This window comes from Peromyscus californicus, unplaced genomic scaffold (assembly GCF_007827085.1).
Source record: "Peromyscus californicus insignis strain IS unplaced genomic scaffold, ASM782708v3 Scaffold_4__1_contigs__length_199733344, whole genome shotgun sequence".
NCBI lineage: Eukaryota > Metazoa > Chordata > Mammalia > Rodentia > Cricetidae > Peromyscus > Peromyscus californicus.
This window is the reverse complement of record NW_026294562.1, coordinates 152,161,681-152,178,918: the sequence shown is the minus strand read 5'-3', so window position 1 is coordinate 152,178,918 and position 17,238 is coordinate 152,161,681. Positions and strand designations below refer to the sequence as shown.

General features: G+C 49.5%; 1 protein-coding gene across 1 annotated transcript in view; it reads left to right on the top strand.

Annotated features, from left to right (window-relative positions):
• Positions 1 to 10,694: 10,694 nt before the first annotated feature.
• Slc6a5 (solute carrier family 6 member 5) overlaps positions 10,695 to 17,238 on the top strand; it is a 56,526-nt gene continuing 49,982 nt past the window's right edge. Inside the window, exons 1-3 of the mRNA XM_052713471.1 lie at positions 10,695 to 10,930; positions 12,271 to 12,813; positions 15,225 to 15,363. Coding sequence (XP_052569431.1) covers positions 10,928 to 10,930; positions 12,271 to 12,813; positions 15,225 to 15,363 — 685 coding nt within the window. The 5' untranslated portion in view covers positions 10,695 to 10,927. The remainder of the gene's footprint in view (positions 10,931 to 12,270; positions 12,814 to 15,224; positions 15,364 to 17,238) is intronic.

Here is a 17,238-nt window from a genome sequence, read left to right as displayed (position 1 = left end):
CTGCTTGATGGTAGGACATCCAATGAGAGCAGCATAGGCTGTGGAATTACACATCTTCTGTGTCTCTGATATCTGTGTGGCCCCAGGTACCTCTCTAAACCTCTCTAACACTGTTTCTTAGTCTGAAACATAACACCTATCTTCAGACTGTGGATCAAAGGCACTGAGCACAGTATCTGGATCCCAGCAGCCAGTCCCATCTAGGGCTGCTATAGTGAGCAATGCTCTGCCCTGCATTCGAGAGCCAAGCAGTGGTGGCAACGCATCACACACTCAGCCTTCACTGGGAACAGACACTGCTCACCTCACAGAGGTGACCTTGACAGGCCGGGTTGATAGAACTGGCTTTCAAGGAGAATGGCTGGAAGGTCTGCCAATCAAGCAAGGTGACAAAGAGTACTTCAGTGTCACAGACACTGCTTCAACTTGGCAAATGTCTGCTTGCTCCACAGTGGCAGGCTTGGCGGGATTTTTGCAAGGCAAGTCCACTCTATGTGTCAGTAGAATCCGAGCTGCTGTAACGAAGACGCCAGCTAACACTGGAGAGCCTTTTCTCTTTGTGTCCCACACTTTATTAGTGTGTTCATCCATGAGGATGGGAGCCCACACCTTGGAGTTGCCTGACTTATAGGATGCCAGAGTTTGAGAGAATGAGACAGAAAGACTGACAGAGATCAAGACCCAGAGAGAAGATGGTGCTGTGGGCAGCCTGGCAACTGTCTCCTGTGACATTTTAACCATGGTCTATCCATCCCCTGGTTCCCTGAGGGTCAGCCATCTTTAAGTTGGGTTCTGCCCCTTATAATTGCGAGTCCTGATGAGATAAAGTCCTTTTTTAAAATTTTCCTTCTAAACCATAAGACTAAGACTTACCAGGGCTGGAGAGATGGCTTAGCAGTTTAGAGCACTAGCTGCTTTTCTAGAGGATTCAGTTTCAATCCCCAGCACTCACGTGGTGGCTCACAATCATCTGTAACTCTAGTTCCAGAGAATCCAATGCTCTTTACTGGCCTCTGTGGGCACCAGGCACACATGTGGTGCACAGACATTCATAAAGGCAAAACACTCATATGAACAGTAAAAAAAATAAAAAATAAATTAAACAACATCATAGGGTGGAGTGTGGAGGGATGCACTTTTAATCCCAGTACAAGGGTGTCTCTCTGTGAGTTCAAGCCCAGCCAGGGCTACATAGTAAGACCCTGTCTCTAAAATGAAAGGAAGAAAGGAAGAGAGAGAGAGAGAGAGAGAGAGAGAGAGAGAGAGAGAGAGAGAGAGAGAGTGTGTGTGTGTGTGTGTGTGTGTGTGAGAGAGAGAGAGAGAGAGAGAGAGAGAGAGAGAGAGAGAGAGAGAGAGAGAGAGAGAGAAGAAAGGACACAATAGTACAATAGTGCCACAGATCACAATAGAAATCTCTGGAAACCAACAAAGCATTCTAGAAACACAGTGTAGATGCACTCCTTGAAAGCCTGGTCTCGCAAATAACATCCTGAATGTCTTTGCTGGCATCAGGTTGAACAGCCCACATGGGGCACAGTCCACCTTTCTCTCTCAGTATCAGTGAAAGCAGGCCTCCAAGGAACAACAGGAGCATTGAACCATGCCCATCACAGACGCTAACGTTCCCCAAATGCTCCCTCAGGGGTCAGTGACAGAGGGTCTCTTCTTTGTTGGCTCCACCAATCACCCCGACCCTCGGATGGTTTGCATGGAGCCCCTCATTCTGCCCCCCGAGCTGTGCCCAGGTTAATGACCTGGAAAAGCACGTCATCATGCAAACATTTGCAGAAAGCAGAGGGAGCCCTGACCCAGGCATTTTCCCTGCAGAGGAAATGCTCACGAACCCTGCTTGTTCTGACGACATTTGCATCATTTCTCAAAACTGTGTAATTAAATCCTGTGTAAACAGATGGGCTCATTTGTTTGGTCTTAATAGGTGTAAAATGTGGATATTGTGTGTACTGACAATTATGAATATTTATCTTTACCAAGAAATATTCTTTAATTTAAAAAATCCTTTATACTAAAGAGAAATTTTTTGTTTGTTCTTTATAGAATCACACAATGCCTTTTTCGTCAGCCAGAGGCAGCCACGGATTGCTGGGCATCCCTGGGAAGAAGCCACAGAGCACTGTCCCCCTGTGCCCAGAGTGCATCTTCACACACAGGTCCATAAATGAACTAACAAAACTGGATTCCCAGATAGGTGCTGTTTCATGTTTAAGAGCCCAATGCAAGAATCTAAAGTGGAGATGTGGGCAAAGATGCACATAGATGATGCAGAGAGCTGGGCTAATGGTTCCTGGAGTGGGGAGAACCATATTCCTCATTGGTGTAGCCACTAGTAAGTGGTCCTTAATCAAGCAGGTAACCCCACAACCCCATGCTCGTGCAAGAACTCTAATGAAGTACAGCAAGACTCATATACATCAAGACTTGAAGGTGAGAGGGAGGTTTATGGGAAGAAGGACTTCAGTGGACAATGGGGAAATGTGACCCAAGTACATTGTGTGTGTGTGTGTGTGTGTGTGTGTGTGTGTGTGAGAGAGAGAGAGAGAGAGAGAGAGATATGAAAGAATAAATGTTTCTTAAAATCATGCCTTCTATGTTTGAAGGGCTTGCAGTTTAGACCAGAATTTCACCACAGAATCTCCTCCAACGACAGTACCAGTCCATACTATCCAGTACAAATAGCTGGCGGACACTAGGAATTTATTTACTGTGACTGAAGAATGGAATTTTACATTTAATTTCATTTTAATTAATTTACATGTAAATAGAAAAAGACACTCGAGGGGTGAACAGTTCCAATGTAGTGGATGCTAGAAAGACTCAGAGTGCATGCAAACTCTGCTCATGAAAAGCTAGGGAGGAGAGAAAGCAAGGAGCCTTAGGGAAGAAGACTCCAGAGGTTTCTGTAGTTCCAAAGGCAGAGTTAGAGCAGGAGCTGGCATTTTCGGGGGAACACACACACACACACACACACACACACACACACACACACACACAGAGGCAACACTCATGTCCTGTTAAGAAAGATGAGAAGAATAAAGACTTGACCAACAAATCCAGACGTACTGGGCTTCACATAAGAAACTGACTTCTCAGATAACTTCCAAATCCAGTATTGCAAGGAAACTGTTTTATTCTGTCAGTCTCTGTGCTGAAGCCTGCAACATACTCATCAAATTTCACTCACCACAGTTAACCAGTCTTGCTGAAAGGACATACAGCTAAAGAGTGGCTGAGCTTGGTCACATCACTTGCATCTACTGTTCCGAGTTCACTACCCAGGCAAGGGTCTAGACAAGAATGCCAGTCCTAGGAGACTTTTTAAGAAGATTCAGGATCATTTCCAAGCCCTAGTGGTGACATTAGGGTCAGATTCTTCAAGGCCATTATTTGATTGTGTGCTACAGCCTAACAGAACAATAGGCACGAATTTGGCAAAAATGCCCATGGTCCTTTCAACAAAAATTGTAAAGGTGCATGCAGTGGAAAACACAGAAGGTTCTGATTCATCCGACGTGTTGCGTGGCCGTTGGTCTCAGTGCACCCGCAGCAGGGTCCAGGACCACCATCCCATCCTTTCTGTACTTTACTGAAACTTTGCAAATGACTGCACTTAGCTCCACAAACTACCCAACCAGTAAAGCTTCCCAGCATTTTTTCCACTGTGTTTGTGGGGATTCCTGCAAGGTTTGCCTAGCAGTGTGTGGTGATACTTTATTTGTGCTTTAATAAAAGCTTGCCTGGAGATCAGAGGAAAGAGCAAGCCATTATAAATAAACAAAGAAGTCAGGCAAAGGTAGCACACGCCCTTAATCCTATCACTTAGCAGGCAGGACCTCTGTGTGTTCAAGGCCACACTGGAAACAGAGCCAGGTGTGGTGGCACACGCCTTAATTCCAATACTAGTTAACCATGGAGGTCTGGAGGTCTGTACAGACAGACAGGAAGTGACAGAGCTGTGTAGGAAGAGGAAGTGAAGTAGCTGGACAGAGAGAGCAAATCAGATGGCAGAACAGCAAGGCATATAGGATTGGGTAGACAGGAAGTAACGCGCATTTGGAAGCTGCAGAGTTGGTGAGGTAAGGTTGGCTGGTGGCTTTCCCTATTTCTCTGATCTCTCTGAGGCTTTCACCCCTATATTTGGCTTTGTGTTTTTTATTTAATAAGACCATTTAGATAATCATCTACAGCAGTGAACTCAAATTTTACCCCCAGCTAACTAGGATAGCAAGAGAAGACTAGATGGGATGAGGGTAGAGCCTTGTTTACCAACATGGCAGGCAACAATGTCAATTAACTTGTACCCAAAGCATTAAAAAAAATTGTCCCCTTTAATACTGAATGTGACTAAGACCCAACCTCTCATGGGAGGCTAGATCTCCTACTTTTAGATTTGGGAATCTGAGCAGATGGATAATCACAAATGACTTACAACTGGAAAATTACTAAACAGTTACCAAATGCACAGGATGAGTAAAAGAAGCTACCAAGAACAAGAAAACAAAGAGCTTAATGTATGGTGTTTACCAAAAAGGCATTCATGTGTGGGAAAGAATAAAAATTAAAAATTTTCAATTTGGTATCATTTTAATTATTTTCACCTTTACTGAACACTGAAGATGGGATAGAAAGAATATGACAGCACCACATTTCCCAGGTCTGTGTCCTCGGAAGGCCTTAATTAAACTCTGCTTCCATCCCAGCAGAGCAAGGAGAGGGGGCAGGATTCCAGATGCAGGATTAAGACTCAGGAGGTAGCTCAATTGGGAGCATGCTACCCAGGCTGAGTTCAGTCTCCAGCACCACATAAACCGGGTGGGGGTGGGCACACCTGCAATTCCAGCACTGGGTTGTCATTCAGCAATATCAGAAGTTCAAGGTCCTTCTTGGCTGTGTAGCAGGTTCAAGGCCAGCCTGAGCATCCACTCTGGCTTCAGAATAAAAGGAGTTGACACTTGGCCTTATTTAACTGACTTCCTTGTTCTGAGCTCTACTCCTCAGAGAAAGGCAGTGGCTATGGGTATTGACTAACACGTGCTGGGAGAGAGGCCTGCTTGCTGGGTGTTCTTGCTAATTAGGGTGACAGGTTCTACTGCTGAATTTATTCTCTTTAAAGATGTCTATACAGCATTTTGACGTAACTTTGTGTAAGTGTTATTGTCCAGGTAGGTTTTAGAGTCCAACCTTCCTATCCTTCTGCTCTTTTTGCTCTATGCCCTTCCTTGCCCCGCCTCTGCTCCCGTCACAGCAATGTTCATCGCGTTAGTCAGTGAGCTTCACTCCTAACCGTCTCCTAATATGTGTGCTTCCACAGCTGGCTGCCACATGTGCACACATACACTACTTTAACTTTCATTCACTTTCTTATTTTATATTTACTTATTGATTTTGTTTTTACATCCCGACCATAGTTCCCCCTCCCCCTTCTTCTCCCAGTCCCCCCCCCCCCCACACCATCTCACCTCTTCCTGCCTGTCCCCTCCACTCTTCTGTTTCTCTTCAGAAAAGGGCAGGCCTCCCATGGATATCAAGCAGCCATGGTATATCTAGTTGCAGGAAGACTAGGCACCTCCTCTCCTGTTAAGTCTGAATGAGGCAACACAGTATCAGGAATAGAGTCCCAAAGGCAGGCAACAGAGCCAGAGATAGCCCCTGCTCCCACTGTTAGGAGTCCCCCAAGAAGACCAAGCTACACAGCTGTAACCTATGTGCAGAGGGTTAGTCCCAGGCAGGCTCCCTGGTTGGCAGTTCAGTCTCTGTGAGCCCCTAGGAGGCCACATTAGTTGATTCTGTGGGTTTTCTTGGGTGTCTTTGACCCCTCTGACTCCTACAATCCTTCCTCCCCATCTTCAATAGGATTCCCTGAGCTCCACCTAATGTTTGGCTGTGGGTCTCTGCATCTGTTTCCATCAGTTGCTGGGTGAAGCATCCCTCATGGCAGTTGGGCTAGGCATGATCTATGAGTACAGAAGAATATCATTAGGAATCATTTTATTGACTTTTTTTTTTGCCAGTTGTGTTAGCTTCTATCCTAGGTCTCTGGGCTGTCCAGACTGTGGGTCCTAGCCCTCCAGGCAGTTTCATTTACTTAAAAGAAAAAAGTTTATTTATTTATTTATTTTGAGACAGAGTCACATATATCCCAGGCTGGCCTCAAACTTACTGGGTGACCTTGAACTTATGATTCTCCTGCCTCCACGCCCAAGTCTTGATATTACAGGTGTGTACCACCACTCCCACGTTTTAGTGTGTGTAGGGGATTGAACTCGGGTCTTTTGGCATAGTGAGCAAGTAATCTACCAACTGAGCTACATCTCTAATTCCCCCAAATAGGATCATTTTATCCATATTTTATATATCTGGCTTATCTCAAGATTTTGTGAAAATCTCCAATATCCATCTGACTCTAATTCATTTTTAACAGCTGCAAAATATTGCTTACTAATAATCTAATGTGCATATGCTTTCATTTCCTCCCTTTAGTCTTTCATTTTGTCAATTGTGCCATAATAAAAATTTTTTTTAACTGTATGTACTATATTGCTAAGCCTGGTGTTGCTAACTCAAAGGATGGTACAGTGCATTTTTCAAAGGAAGATGCTAATAGCCTTTGTTTCCATTGTAGCAGCGACTCTCAGGATGCTTTTCACACTGGGAAAGTAAGGTGCGGGACTGCAGATGTCCTTGACGGTCCTTTCCAGTCTGTTCTGAACTTCCCTGCTTCTGTGGCCCAGCCCCTACTGACCTGCAGGCTGCTGCGGTGATGTGGGACTCCTCACTACTGCAGCATCCCCAGCATCCCGCAGGAGGCTCTGGATCTGGGACCTGCAGTTGGTACACAGAGTCCTCAGTGTGGACTCTGGGGGACGGTCTGGGGAAGGAGGCTTACTTTGATCTGCCTGTGTCCTGATATGGGGGTCGAAATGAGAACTGGCCTGTGAGGCTGATCACTAAGCTCCAAGCTTCTGCACTCTATGCTGTATTTTACCTTAACAGAAGCCAAGGTGCTTCTGGACACACCCATAGCAGCTTCTTTGTTTGGGCACTTTTTCTAGGGTAATTCTAAGATTTTAAAAATAAAGGTAAACACTTGATATATTTTTGGAAAGTTTACAGCTCTTTGTGTCTATCTATCCATATTGCACCTTCTGAGCCAGGTACAGAGATCTAAACCTATGAGTCTTCAAGCATACTGTCCATCTAGACAGAATAATAGCACTAGGCAATGCTCATGCATACCAGGTAGCCATCTTCAATCCATTCACTTCATGTGCACACTCTCATTTATCCTCAAGCCCCTCTGCACCCCGGGGTAACTCTTGTCTTTATTTAACAAATGGGCAATGTCCTTCAAGGTCACAGAACCAGGAGGTAGTGTGCTCTGTCTGCAGAACTCGGATTCTTAACACGAGGCAACACTGCAAAGGCAGCAGCAGCAGCAGGACAGAATACTGCATGGCTTCTGGAATGTCAGCAGTGTCACCCGAAACTCACATGGTGCCCTCGTACCATCATCTGTAGAGGCTGGAAGTGTTGACACACCCATAGAAACACCAACTAAACACAGACAGACAGTTCACACCACATTTCATTTTTTCTGTGTGGTATGGGGTAGGCTGGAATCCACACGGATTCCCGGTTCCAATTCCAGCTCTGCCTGCAGACCCTAGGCAAGTTCCCCGGCCTTTCTGATGAATCACACTGCGGGTTCTTCGGGTTCTTCCTTGCACCAAGTCCCGAGGAAGCTGACGCCACTAGCATTGGGTGAATAGCAGAGCTTGCTGTAAAACACCCTTTCTTTCCCCTCCTCTCTTCCTTCTGGGGAGAAGGAGGGCAGCGGCTTGGCTCAGCGTGGCTGTCCTCTGGGTGCTCTCCGCCCGATTTCCAGCTGCACAGGAGCCAGCCTCAGTGCTAGAGCCAGACAGTTCTTTTTCCACTAGGCTGCCCCAGCCCGGTGGTGGACATGGTCTTCGCAAATAGCTATTTATTTGCTTATCTACAGGGAAGGAGGGGAGAGGGGCAAGTGATAGAGGACAAAATCAATTACTATTTTTCATCTTTGACAAAGTAATTAAGGCCATAGCGACTGGCTAATTCCGACCGAATGGCTGCGCACTGATGGATGCGGATTTACAACCTCCTTGGCTGTGGTGTGCACCGGCCCAGATTATCACTCTGAACAGCCGGCAGAGGAGGCAGGGGGTGGAAGCCTATGTGGGGTGGGTGACAGACTTTTCACCCCGCCCATATCTGCTTTTTAATTAATTTATTAATTTTATTTAATTCTGCAGCCCCAGCCTTTGAGCTTCACAGGCGCTGACACACAGCTGGACTCCAGATGATGCGCCCCAGGGCCAGGCCTCTACTTCGCTGGGTTGGGCGGGGGTGCAGCTTTTTTGGTTGGTCACTGTCCTTTCAGAGCATTTCCTCCCTCTCATTGTCAGGTCTCTGAGCCCTTCCTCCGCTCTATCTGCAGCCCCTCCTTTCTGGAATCTTGCGGCTGGAGGAGGGGGCCTTTGTGGAGCCTGAGCTGTAGCAGCTCCTGCACGTCACCCGCCTCTGCAGGGTCTGATTAGCCCCATGTTAACCCAAATGCGCACTTGACCAGGCGACACGTCAGGTCTGGAGACTGAGCGGGGGCGCTGGGCATCACTCACGCTCAGCGACAACAACGTAGCGGGGGGGGGGGGGGGGTGAGGGTTGGAGGGGGGACGGGGAGAAGAAGTCCTTCACGACTCGGCCACCGGCCACCTCGGTGGGTGCAGCCCTCCGTACTGGCCAGGCGCATTCAGTCCAGTTCACGTCAAGTGTTTGGCGGCGGGGGCTGCTCGAATGCAAATTTGGAGACTGGCCAGAGGCTTTGAAGTCGTGACTATTTGCTGTCAAAGTGGCCCATGGACCGCAGAGTCAGACACAAATCTAACTAGGTGCGGAGTTCACTACCCCATTGAGGCCAAGGCTGCCCTCCACATTTATCCATTTCCCTTCTTGGGAATCTGGAGTCTGTTTCTGAAGAAGAGTAGATACTTTTTTTTGGGGGGGGGGGGAGTGAGGCGGGGGAGAGATTCCGGAGTTGTCATAGCTTCCAGAGCCGCCTTCTGCCAGAGTACCCCAGAGTCCCCCTCAGCCCCTTATTCCTCCTCTGAGACCTTCCCCATTTCTTGGTTGAGTAGGTGTCTGGCGCAGGTGATAGGCTGTGGAGGGGTTAGTAACCTCTTGGGGGAGGCGGTTCAAAATACATCTTCTGACCTTAGCTTCATAGCGTTAACATTGGGATCGTTTCTGAAAGGCTGTTGGCAAACTTAAAAGCTATAATTTCATGGAAGCCTTGCAGATTGGCCCAATAGTGAAAGTTCAGTTCAACGTCTATAAAAGGCTGCCTGGAACCTAAAAGGCACTGGAAGGACAGAGCTCCCTGGCTACCTACTCACCCCTTCCCGTACCACCTCCATCTCCAAATAGTGCAAACCCTGAATCCAGGTGGCTGTCCTGGTAGAGTCAGGCTCACAGAGACATCTACCACTTTTGGCATCTTGGAAGGGTGAGGGAGGAGACCAGGGCTGTCTCAGCAATGCCCCCGGCGCCCACTGCAATCTGCCTCCGCAGCCTGCGCGGTGGCTTTGTCCTGGCTCCGCCGGGAGACGGCCCAGTCGAGTGAGACGGAGCGGACCCGGAGGCAGTAGGTCCCCGCTGAGCTCAGCACCGTGCTTTCCAGGCTTCACATTCAGGAGGCCACGGTTCCCTAGCTAGGCTGTCAAGACAAGAGAGGAGGGAGGCATAGTGCTGCAAATCCCCCTCTAGTCTCTTAATGACATCTTTGCAAAGGGCTTTCCCTTTTTGTGATTGTAGCTGTTGCCTAATACCCTAGGTAAAGTCCACAGTCCACCTTTACATAATCTTGGCCATTTTAGTCCCTGGCGCCTGCCCGTTTTAGGGTTGACTGTCTTCTTATGGTTTCCCAGAGGACCAGATCTGCCCTGGGTTGCTGGAGTTCCTGGCTTAGGATAAAACTGCACTTTCCAATCAGGCTTGACTTTAAAGGATTTGTATTTAAAGGACTATGGAGAAAGGATGGATTTGTAAGGGGCTGAAGGACTAAGTCGATGTTTTAAAAAATCGTAATTTTTTTCTCAGAAGAGCCTAAAAAATACAGTGAGAAACAGCAGTTGTACCCAGGATTAGCAGAGACAAAACAGGGATGCAACAAAACTAGATTTAATTGTTTACGGAACGAAAACTAGGGGTCCTTCCCAGACTGGCTTGCCAGAAAGGTTGGGATGTGGGAATCTAGACTCCATGCACTGATGAGCCAAGTGTTATTACCCTCACCAAATGCAGGACCCTAGCCTGAGACAGGCATTGTAGATCTGGCTGGATACCTGAGACAGGCCCGCCATTATTTGGGGGAGTGATACTTTGGAATCTGGATGAGATTCAGGGAGGCCAAAAGCGAATTTGGTGGAAGAGGACTGATTTAACCCCCTCGCTTACTACAGCCCAATCTACTTGGTTGGCCGCCGCGCCTCGCCTCCTCTTGGAGTCTTCGGCGCAGTGGGACGTGTCTCTCCCATGTTTCCCTTAATTAGGAGGAGGTAAACTTTTCTTGATCCCTCCCACCAGCTTTGGTTTAGTAATCAACCCACATGAGTCACGCCAAGCACGCAGCCCCCTCCTGCCCAAGTGACAACAGGACAGCCTACTCCAGGCTGTTGTCCCTTTAAAACCCGAATCCAAAGGGGTAATGATTTATCAAACGTGTATTATCAGGAAGATGTCAAACGAAGGGCACCTTGCTTCCCACTGACGCAAACCCGGCCTTTCCCGGGGAGATATAGAAAGCGCCTCTTGTTCCCGGGCCAAACCTAGTCCAGTAGCGGGTTTTGCTCTACGGTTCAAGCTGTTGTCCGCATCAGGCATGGTGAGTGCTTGCTTTTCTTCTCTTAAGAGGAAAGGTGGATGTGGGGATCAGGATGGCAGGTTCGTTTTGGGGTATTTCTTTTTTGGAAATATCTGTGCAGTAGGCGAGAGGCAGAGAACCATTTTCGAAGGTTTAAGTCCGGGTGTTCTGTTCATACTTGGGAGCTTTGCCTGAGGGCAGAGAGAGGTTTACTTAATCTGTGGAGCTGAGAATCCAGCGGCACCTAAATCGGATCCCAGGCACTGTCCCTGGTGCTGAAAGTCAGGATCGCGCACCCGCAAGTGGCTCTCAGTCCAGGAGCTACTGAGAATGCCGTCTGCAGCCCAGGTATGGGTTTGCTACGCTTAAGCTCACTCTGTGCGTTTGTGAAGCGGGTTTAAGGGGAGGGAGGCTTTCGGCTGAGGAGAAGGTAACTTGATTAGCTTTACAGTGAACGGATTATTTATATTAACGTGGAACTCTGGAAGGTAACACTAGCACGAAGAAGCCAAAGGAAAACCTACTGCTGGCAAGTCTTTACGCTTAAAATTCAAACAGAGAAAGCTAATGAAAATTATTGGTGAGTTTTGGTCCTCAGTCAAGATCAGGGGAAAGAAGAATATTAGATTCCCAGGAATGGACAGCAAAATAAAAATACTTGGCAAGATCCAAATACCTTTCTAGGGGTCTGGAATCAAGTGTAGAGTGTGTAAGGGTCAAAGCCAGTTACTACTTTGTGTGTTCTATTTGGTTTATTGTTTCAGTGGTGGGCTGTTTGTTGTTGGCAATATTTTGATAAAAACTCTTCATCCTTGACTTTGCTACCTGGGTGACCAAGGTAGGTTTGGAATACTGGAGTTTGAATTTACCCATGTGGCTTTCAGCCCTGGTCTAGGCCAGAGCATTGGTTTTGTGATCACAGCTTGTCTATGAGAAAAAGGAAAAAAAAAAAAAGGCAATGTGCATTGTTGAATGACAAAGGAAATGGGGCGGAAAATTAAAGAATCTTTCCACAATGGTGAAGAGGATGTGGTACCCATAGCTTTGATTTGAAATCCACAGAGGGCAGGGAGCTCCTGTCTGTAGGGTTATTTCTACACTGCCCGCCCCCTTTCCCCTTCCAAAATCACTCGTGCTTCTTTCTTAGTTCATCCTCCACTGGGGGAAAATACTGGCGTCTTCATGTCCCAGGGTTACAGATGGCACTGGCGAGTTGAGAAACACCGATTTCATTTGCTCCCCTGTGTATTTTGTGTCTGGACCTGGAATGCGTGCATCTGTGTATGCAGATGCATATATTTTATTTTTAACGCTGCCGTGACCTTTTTTTGTTTTGCACGAACTTGACGTTGTGTTTGCAGGACTGCAGTACTTCCAAGGAAATGAATAAGCAACCAGCTAACAGCCTGGAGGCAGCAGTGCCGGGCCACCGGGACAGCCCCCGTGCACCCAGGACCAGCCCTGAACAGGACCTGCCTGCCGCCGCCGCCGTGGCTACAGCCGCGGCGCCACGTGTGCTCAGGTCGGCTTCCACCGGCGCCCAAACTTTCCAGTCCGCGGATGCGAGAGCCTGCGAGGTCCAGCAGCCCGGAGTAGGCTTTTGTAAACTCAGCAGCCCCAGGGCACAGGCGACCTCGGGGGCCCTCCCGGACTTAAGCGAAGGGCACAGCGCACAGGCCAACCCCCCTTCCGGGGCCGCTGGGGCCGGCAACGTGCTGCACTGCAAGATCCCAGCTCTGCGTGGCCCGGAGGAGGACGCGAACGTGAGTGTGGGCAAGGGCACGCTGGAGCACAACAATACACCAGCTGTGGGCTGGGTGAACATGAGCCAGAGCACAGTGGTGTTAGGTACCGATGGCATCGCGTCGGTGCTTCCAGGCAACGTGGCTACCACTGCCATACCGGTAAGCAGGTCACCAGAGGCTGCCCTGCCTGCTGCTCTCCAACCACGGGAAGGGAGCTGGGCCCTGGCGGGTGCACGTATGCTGATGGGGAAATGGGTTGGCAATGCCAGGTGGTGGATGCTGGAGGCAGCTTTGGGGCTTCGGAAGCTCGCACTGCTGGGGGCGGGGGTCAGGCCGTCAGTTAAGGTTTAGTGTGTGTGTGTGTGTGTGTGTGTGTGTGTGTGTGTGTGTGTGTGTGTGTGCAGCGACCGTGCCAGCAAGGTTCGGACTTGCCCTTCTCAGCCTCAGCGGTAGAACCGGTGCAGAACCGCTAAATAAAAGCAGATAGATTCTACATCTTGCAACAGACATCCCCATCTTATCAATGTCTGGGTCTTTTGGTTTCTTCAAAACTCAAAATTCTGATTCAAAAAGAAGCACGGAGACAGGCCTGGGGTGCTATGGGAGGTGGACGTAGCTTATTCTGAGGGCTTTTCTGGGAGAGCCAAACTTACAAACCTGTGAACTCTTTTAATGGGAGGCCGCTGAAGTTTATTAAGCATCAGGGTCTCTTAACTTGGGCCCTTCCAAATCTCAGTATCTAATTTTTAAATTTTTCCCCTAACAGAGACTCTCTCACTTGCATACGGTTCAGTTCGGGCCCTTCCCATTTGTATCTCTCCTGTATTTACCCCTTAGCCAGAGACAGGAAAAAGCCTCCAGAGCAGACCCCCATCTCCGGACCAGTGATAAAGGCAATCTTCCCTCCACATAGGCTTCATTTCTGTCTCATCCCAGTGGCTTCTCTTCCTTTTCTGATTTCTTCTTTCCCTCATGCTGTTGCAGAGACTCCAGCTCTTCTCCTTCCAGGGCCTGCCTTTCCTCCAGCTCCCCTTCAACCTTGGACTCATGGGCTAGGAGTGTGGCCAGAGCTCAGGCTGCAAGTGGGCCAGAGCTTCCTGTCCCTAATCACCAGCCTCCCCTAACGTACATAGTAGGAACTCAGTCATCCAGCCATCAGGGGAACTGGAAAGAACCTTACATCTACACGTTTCTTTGCTTTGGGCATTTCTTTCTAGACCCTTGTTGTGCGTATATTATGTGCTTTTTAACAGCATGGACCCAGCAGCAGAATAGAAAATATGTTTCACACACCTCTCTTTACCTCTGCACTGCGACAAAAAAGAGCTGGAACTCCCATACCTTGTCATCTGTGCTGGAGGGTGGGGCTGGGGTGGAGATGGAGTGCGGGAGGAACAGCAAGAGAACTTTAAAGGGCCAGAGAGGCCTAAGAGTACCAACCTGGCAGCCCTTCTGACACTCATTCAGCTCTTCTGCTCCTGCTCCTAGGCTGTCTTCTCTCTTGACCATGACTGCTTTATCTTCTGTGACCGGGAGACCCTGAAGTACTCCCAGCTGGCACTTGCTAGGTGAAGGGTGGCTGGGGAGCACCTCCATGTCTGGGTGTCAGGAACACTTTCAGAGTGCATGCAGGGTGCCCTCCCCATTCTTTGTGCTGAGGCTTTCTAGAATCAGGTACACATGAGCTTGGAGACATGAGCCCTGAGAGTTACAGACTAAGCTGACAGACGCCTCAGAGACAGGGGTTCAGAGTCCCCCCCTCCCCTTTGTCCGGATGTGGACACAGGCTGAGCCCAAGCCACTTGCGGGGGAGATGCCTTTGCTTAGTAGGAAGAGCTGGATCAGAAGTCATGGTTTTGGCTGGCCTGTCTCTTACCACATCAATCTTCTCTATTCTCTCTCTTGTTCCAACCCCAGTTCTCTGTCTTGCCCATTTCCCTTGCTCCAGGTTTGAAGGATGCACCTTTTGAAATTAGCTGACTGGACAGGTTTTGCCTGGGAGCTTTGGCAGAGAAAGTGAGGCAGGGGCTATGGCTGGCTTTAAGCATTGCAATTCTTGTTTCGGCACACATTTCGAAGAAAGCGCTGAGGAAGGATGTGCAGTGAGGGTTGTTTTTAATTGGGGGGGATTGGTTAGGAACCTGCTTGCTGGGAACTCCAGGCATGATACTGGGGGGTCTGCTTGCGAAATGAACTCCTGATGAGAGGTTGGGTATGAAGGGAGAGATGTGCTTGCTTACAGGAACAGGGTTTGGGGAAGGCTGCTTGCTGGTGTGCCCTGACTGTAGGGTTTGGGAAACAGGGTCAGAGGTCTGATTAAAGTGGATCTTTACAATAAAACTTGGGGGCCTGCTTGCTAAAAGATTCCGTGCAGGGGTGAGGGGTGAGGGCTCTGCTCGCGGTTGCATCCGTTCTTCACATTTGGGATCCTGCTTGCCGATGCATCCTCTGTTGGAAATTGGGGGTCTGCTTGCGGGGGAAGGACCCTCAGCTGTGGGGGGAGGGCGGAATGGGGCCTGCTGAGGACCTACCTGGGTCTGCTATCCGACAATGTGCTTTTCCGCCCTCAGGAGGACGAGCAAGGGGATGAGAATAAGGCCCGAGGGAACTGGTCCAGCAAACTGGACTTCATCCTGTCCATGGTGGGGTACGCAGTGGGGCTGGGCAATGTTTGGAGGTTTCCCTACCTGGCCTTCCAGAACGGGGGAGGTATGGCTTTTCAGCTCTTTCCGCCTGCGGAGGGGGCGGGCACTGGAGGGTTGGGGGAATGCATCCGAAGACCTTAGGCAGCGGTTGGGAGGGAAGCTTGGGGCAGCTTGGTCCTCCTCTGCAGGCCGGACTGCAGGAGCGAATGGAACTCACTGGATTTCAGAGTGGAGATGGGCTCAGCTGAGGCATAGGCCTCTTTAGGGGTCCTCTATTGGCCCAGATTGGGGACTGGGGCACAGCCAAGTGTACAGGGAAGCAGGGATGTTCGAACTCTAGTTAGATGCCGTGTAGTCAGGAAATGCACCTTAGAGCCAGATGTCCTGCCGTCCTGGAGGTCGAATTGTGTTTGTCTTAAGGTTGTAAGTGGGAAATGCGAGCCTCCTTCTCGGTTGGAGACTGCGAAATGAACAACCGTGGCAGAACGCAGGCTGCAAGCAAGCAGTGGGGAGCGTGGGGCATACCTAATCAGAGGCTCCTTGGGAGCACCCCACCCCAACTCCCCTTCTTGGGAAGAGGCAGGAGGTATTTTAATTTTAGTTAAGTCATTTAGCAAAGACGAATCTTCTTCCATGTGTCCTCACTGTGTGAAAGACGCTGCCTTTGAAAGAGGAGTAGGGGCGCCAAGGAGCACGCCTTAGAAGTCACAGGATCTTGGGTGTACCCACCAGGAAGGGACTAAATACAGTCAGGGTCCGTTGGCTTGCCGTCTGAAGTCGAGGCGAGGGGCTGGCTGCATGCCCCAGGCCAGCTGACAAGGACCCTCCAGGAATTCAACCTCTACTGGACCAAAAGTACAAGAAATGCGCCCCTCGCCTAGTTCTCTGGCCCGGGCTTAGGTTCGCGTCAGGAGGTATTTGGTGTCTGGAGTGGAGCCGGTGCTGCAGCAGGAAACAGTTACGATGTAAAATAGAAGACACTTTCCTTCATGCCCCGCACCTCCAGTTTCGAACAAGGCCCTTGACAAGTACTAATGCGGCCTGCGGAGTGTTAGCAATCAGGGGTGCTCTGGAAAACTAAGAGGACTTAGGCGCCCCAGCTGGGTTTCCATTATTTTTTTCCCCCCAGCAGGGCATCCCTAGGGCTGAGTGCAGGGGTGCGGGAGGAGGTGCTGGTCCTTGGGTCGCAAGGACCTGGAAGGGGGTTTGCGTGTTGGGGATGGAGCGAGGGGAGGGATTCCAGCAGAGAGCTTTTGCGGGTGCAAATGCCTGCCCTTGATTCTCCCGGTCCTGAGGGCCTTAAGGGGCTGCGGAGAATAGCCCAGGCTTTGTCCGCAGTGCGGCTCTGGCGCCCCACAGCGCGCAGCAAGAGCCGGGAGCTCGGCTCTACCTCCTCAGGACAGGAAGGGTCGCACAGTGAACATTTTTATTTTATCTTAAAAAATGTCTATCCAGAGAGAGTAGAAGAGGAGCTCAAGCCTACACCCTAGTAGTTCCCAGCAGCTGCTGGGACCTTCCCTCCTGGAGGCTCTGGCAGGAAACGCCCTTCTGTGGGACCAACCTGGAAGAAGTCAGGGGAAAGAGGAGGGAAGTGGTTTCCTCAACTGGGCAGTCTTCTGGACTCTGTTATCCCTACTCCCCAAATTGACCTTGCCTCCTGTGAGGGTATTCCCTGGCAATTCCCTCCAGGCCTGGGAATCCTTGCAGAAAAAGTACTGCCCAGAACCCAGAAAGGCAGTAGGGGCCCTGCCTCTTCCTCTGGGCCTTCTGAGGAATCAAGTTGAAGGAGAATCACTTCTGGGGGCTCACAGTCTAGACAAGACAGCCACATAAATATTCTGAAGAGAAGGACACTTGGGGCAAGGGACTGTGGGAAGACTTCTCCCCAGAAGGAGGGCTGAGAAGTGAACTCTACAAGGAGAAGGAAGTTGAGGAGTTT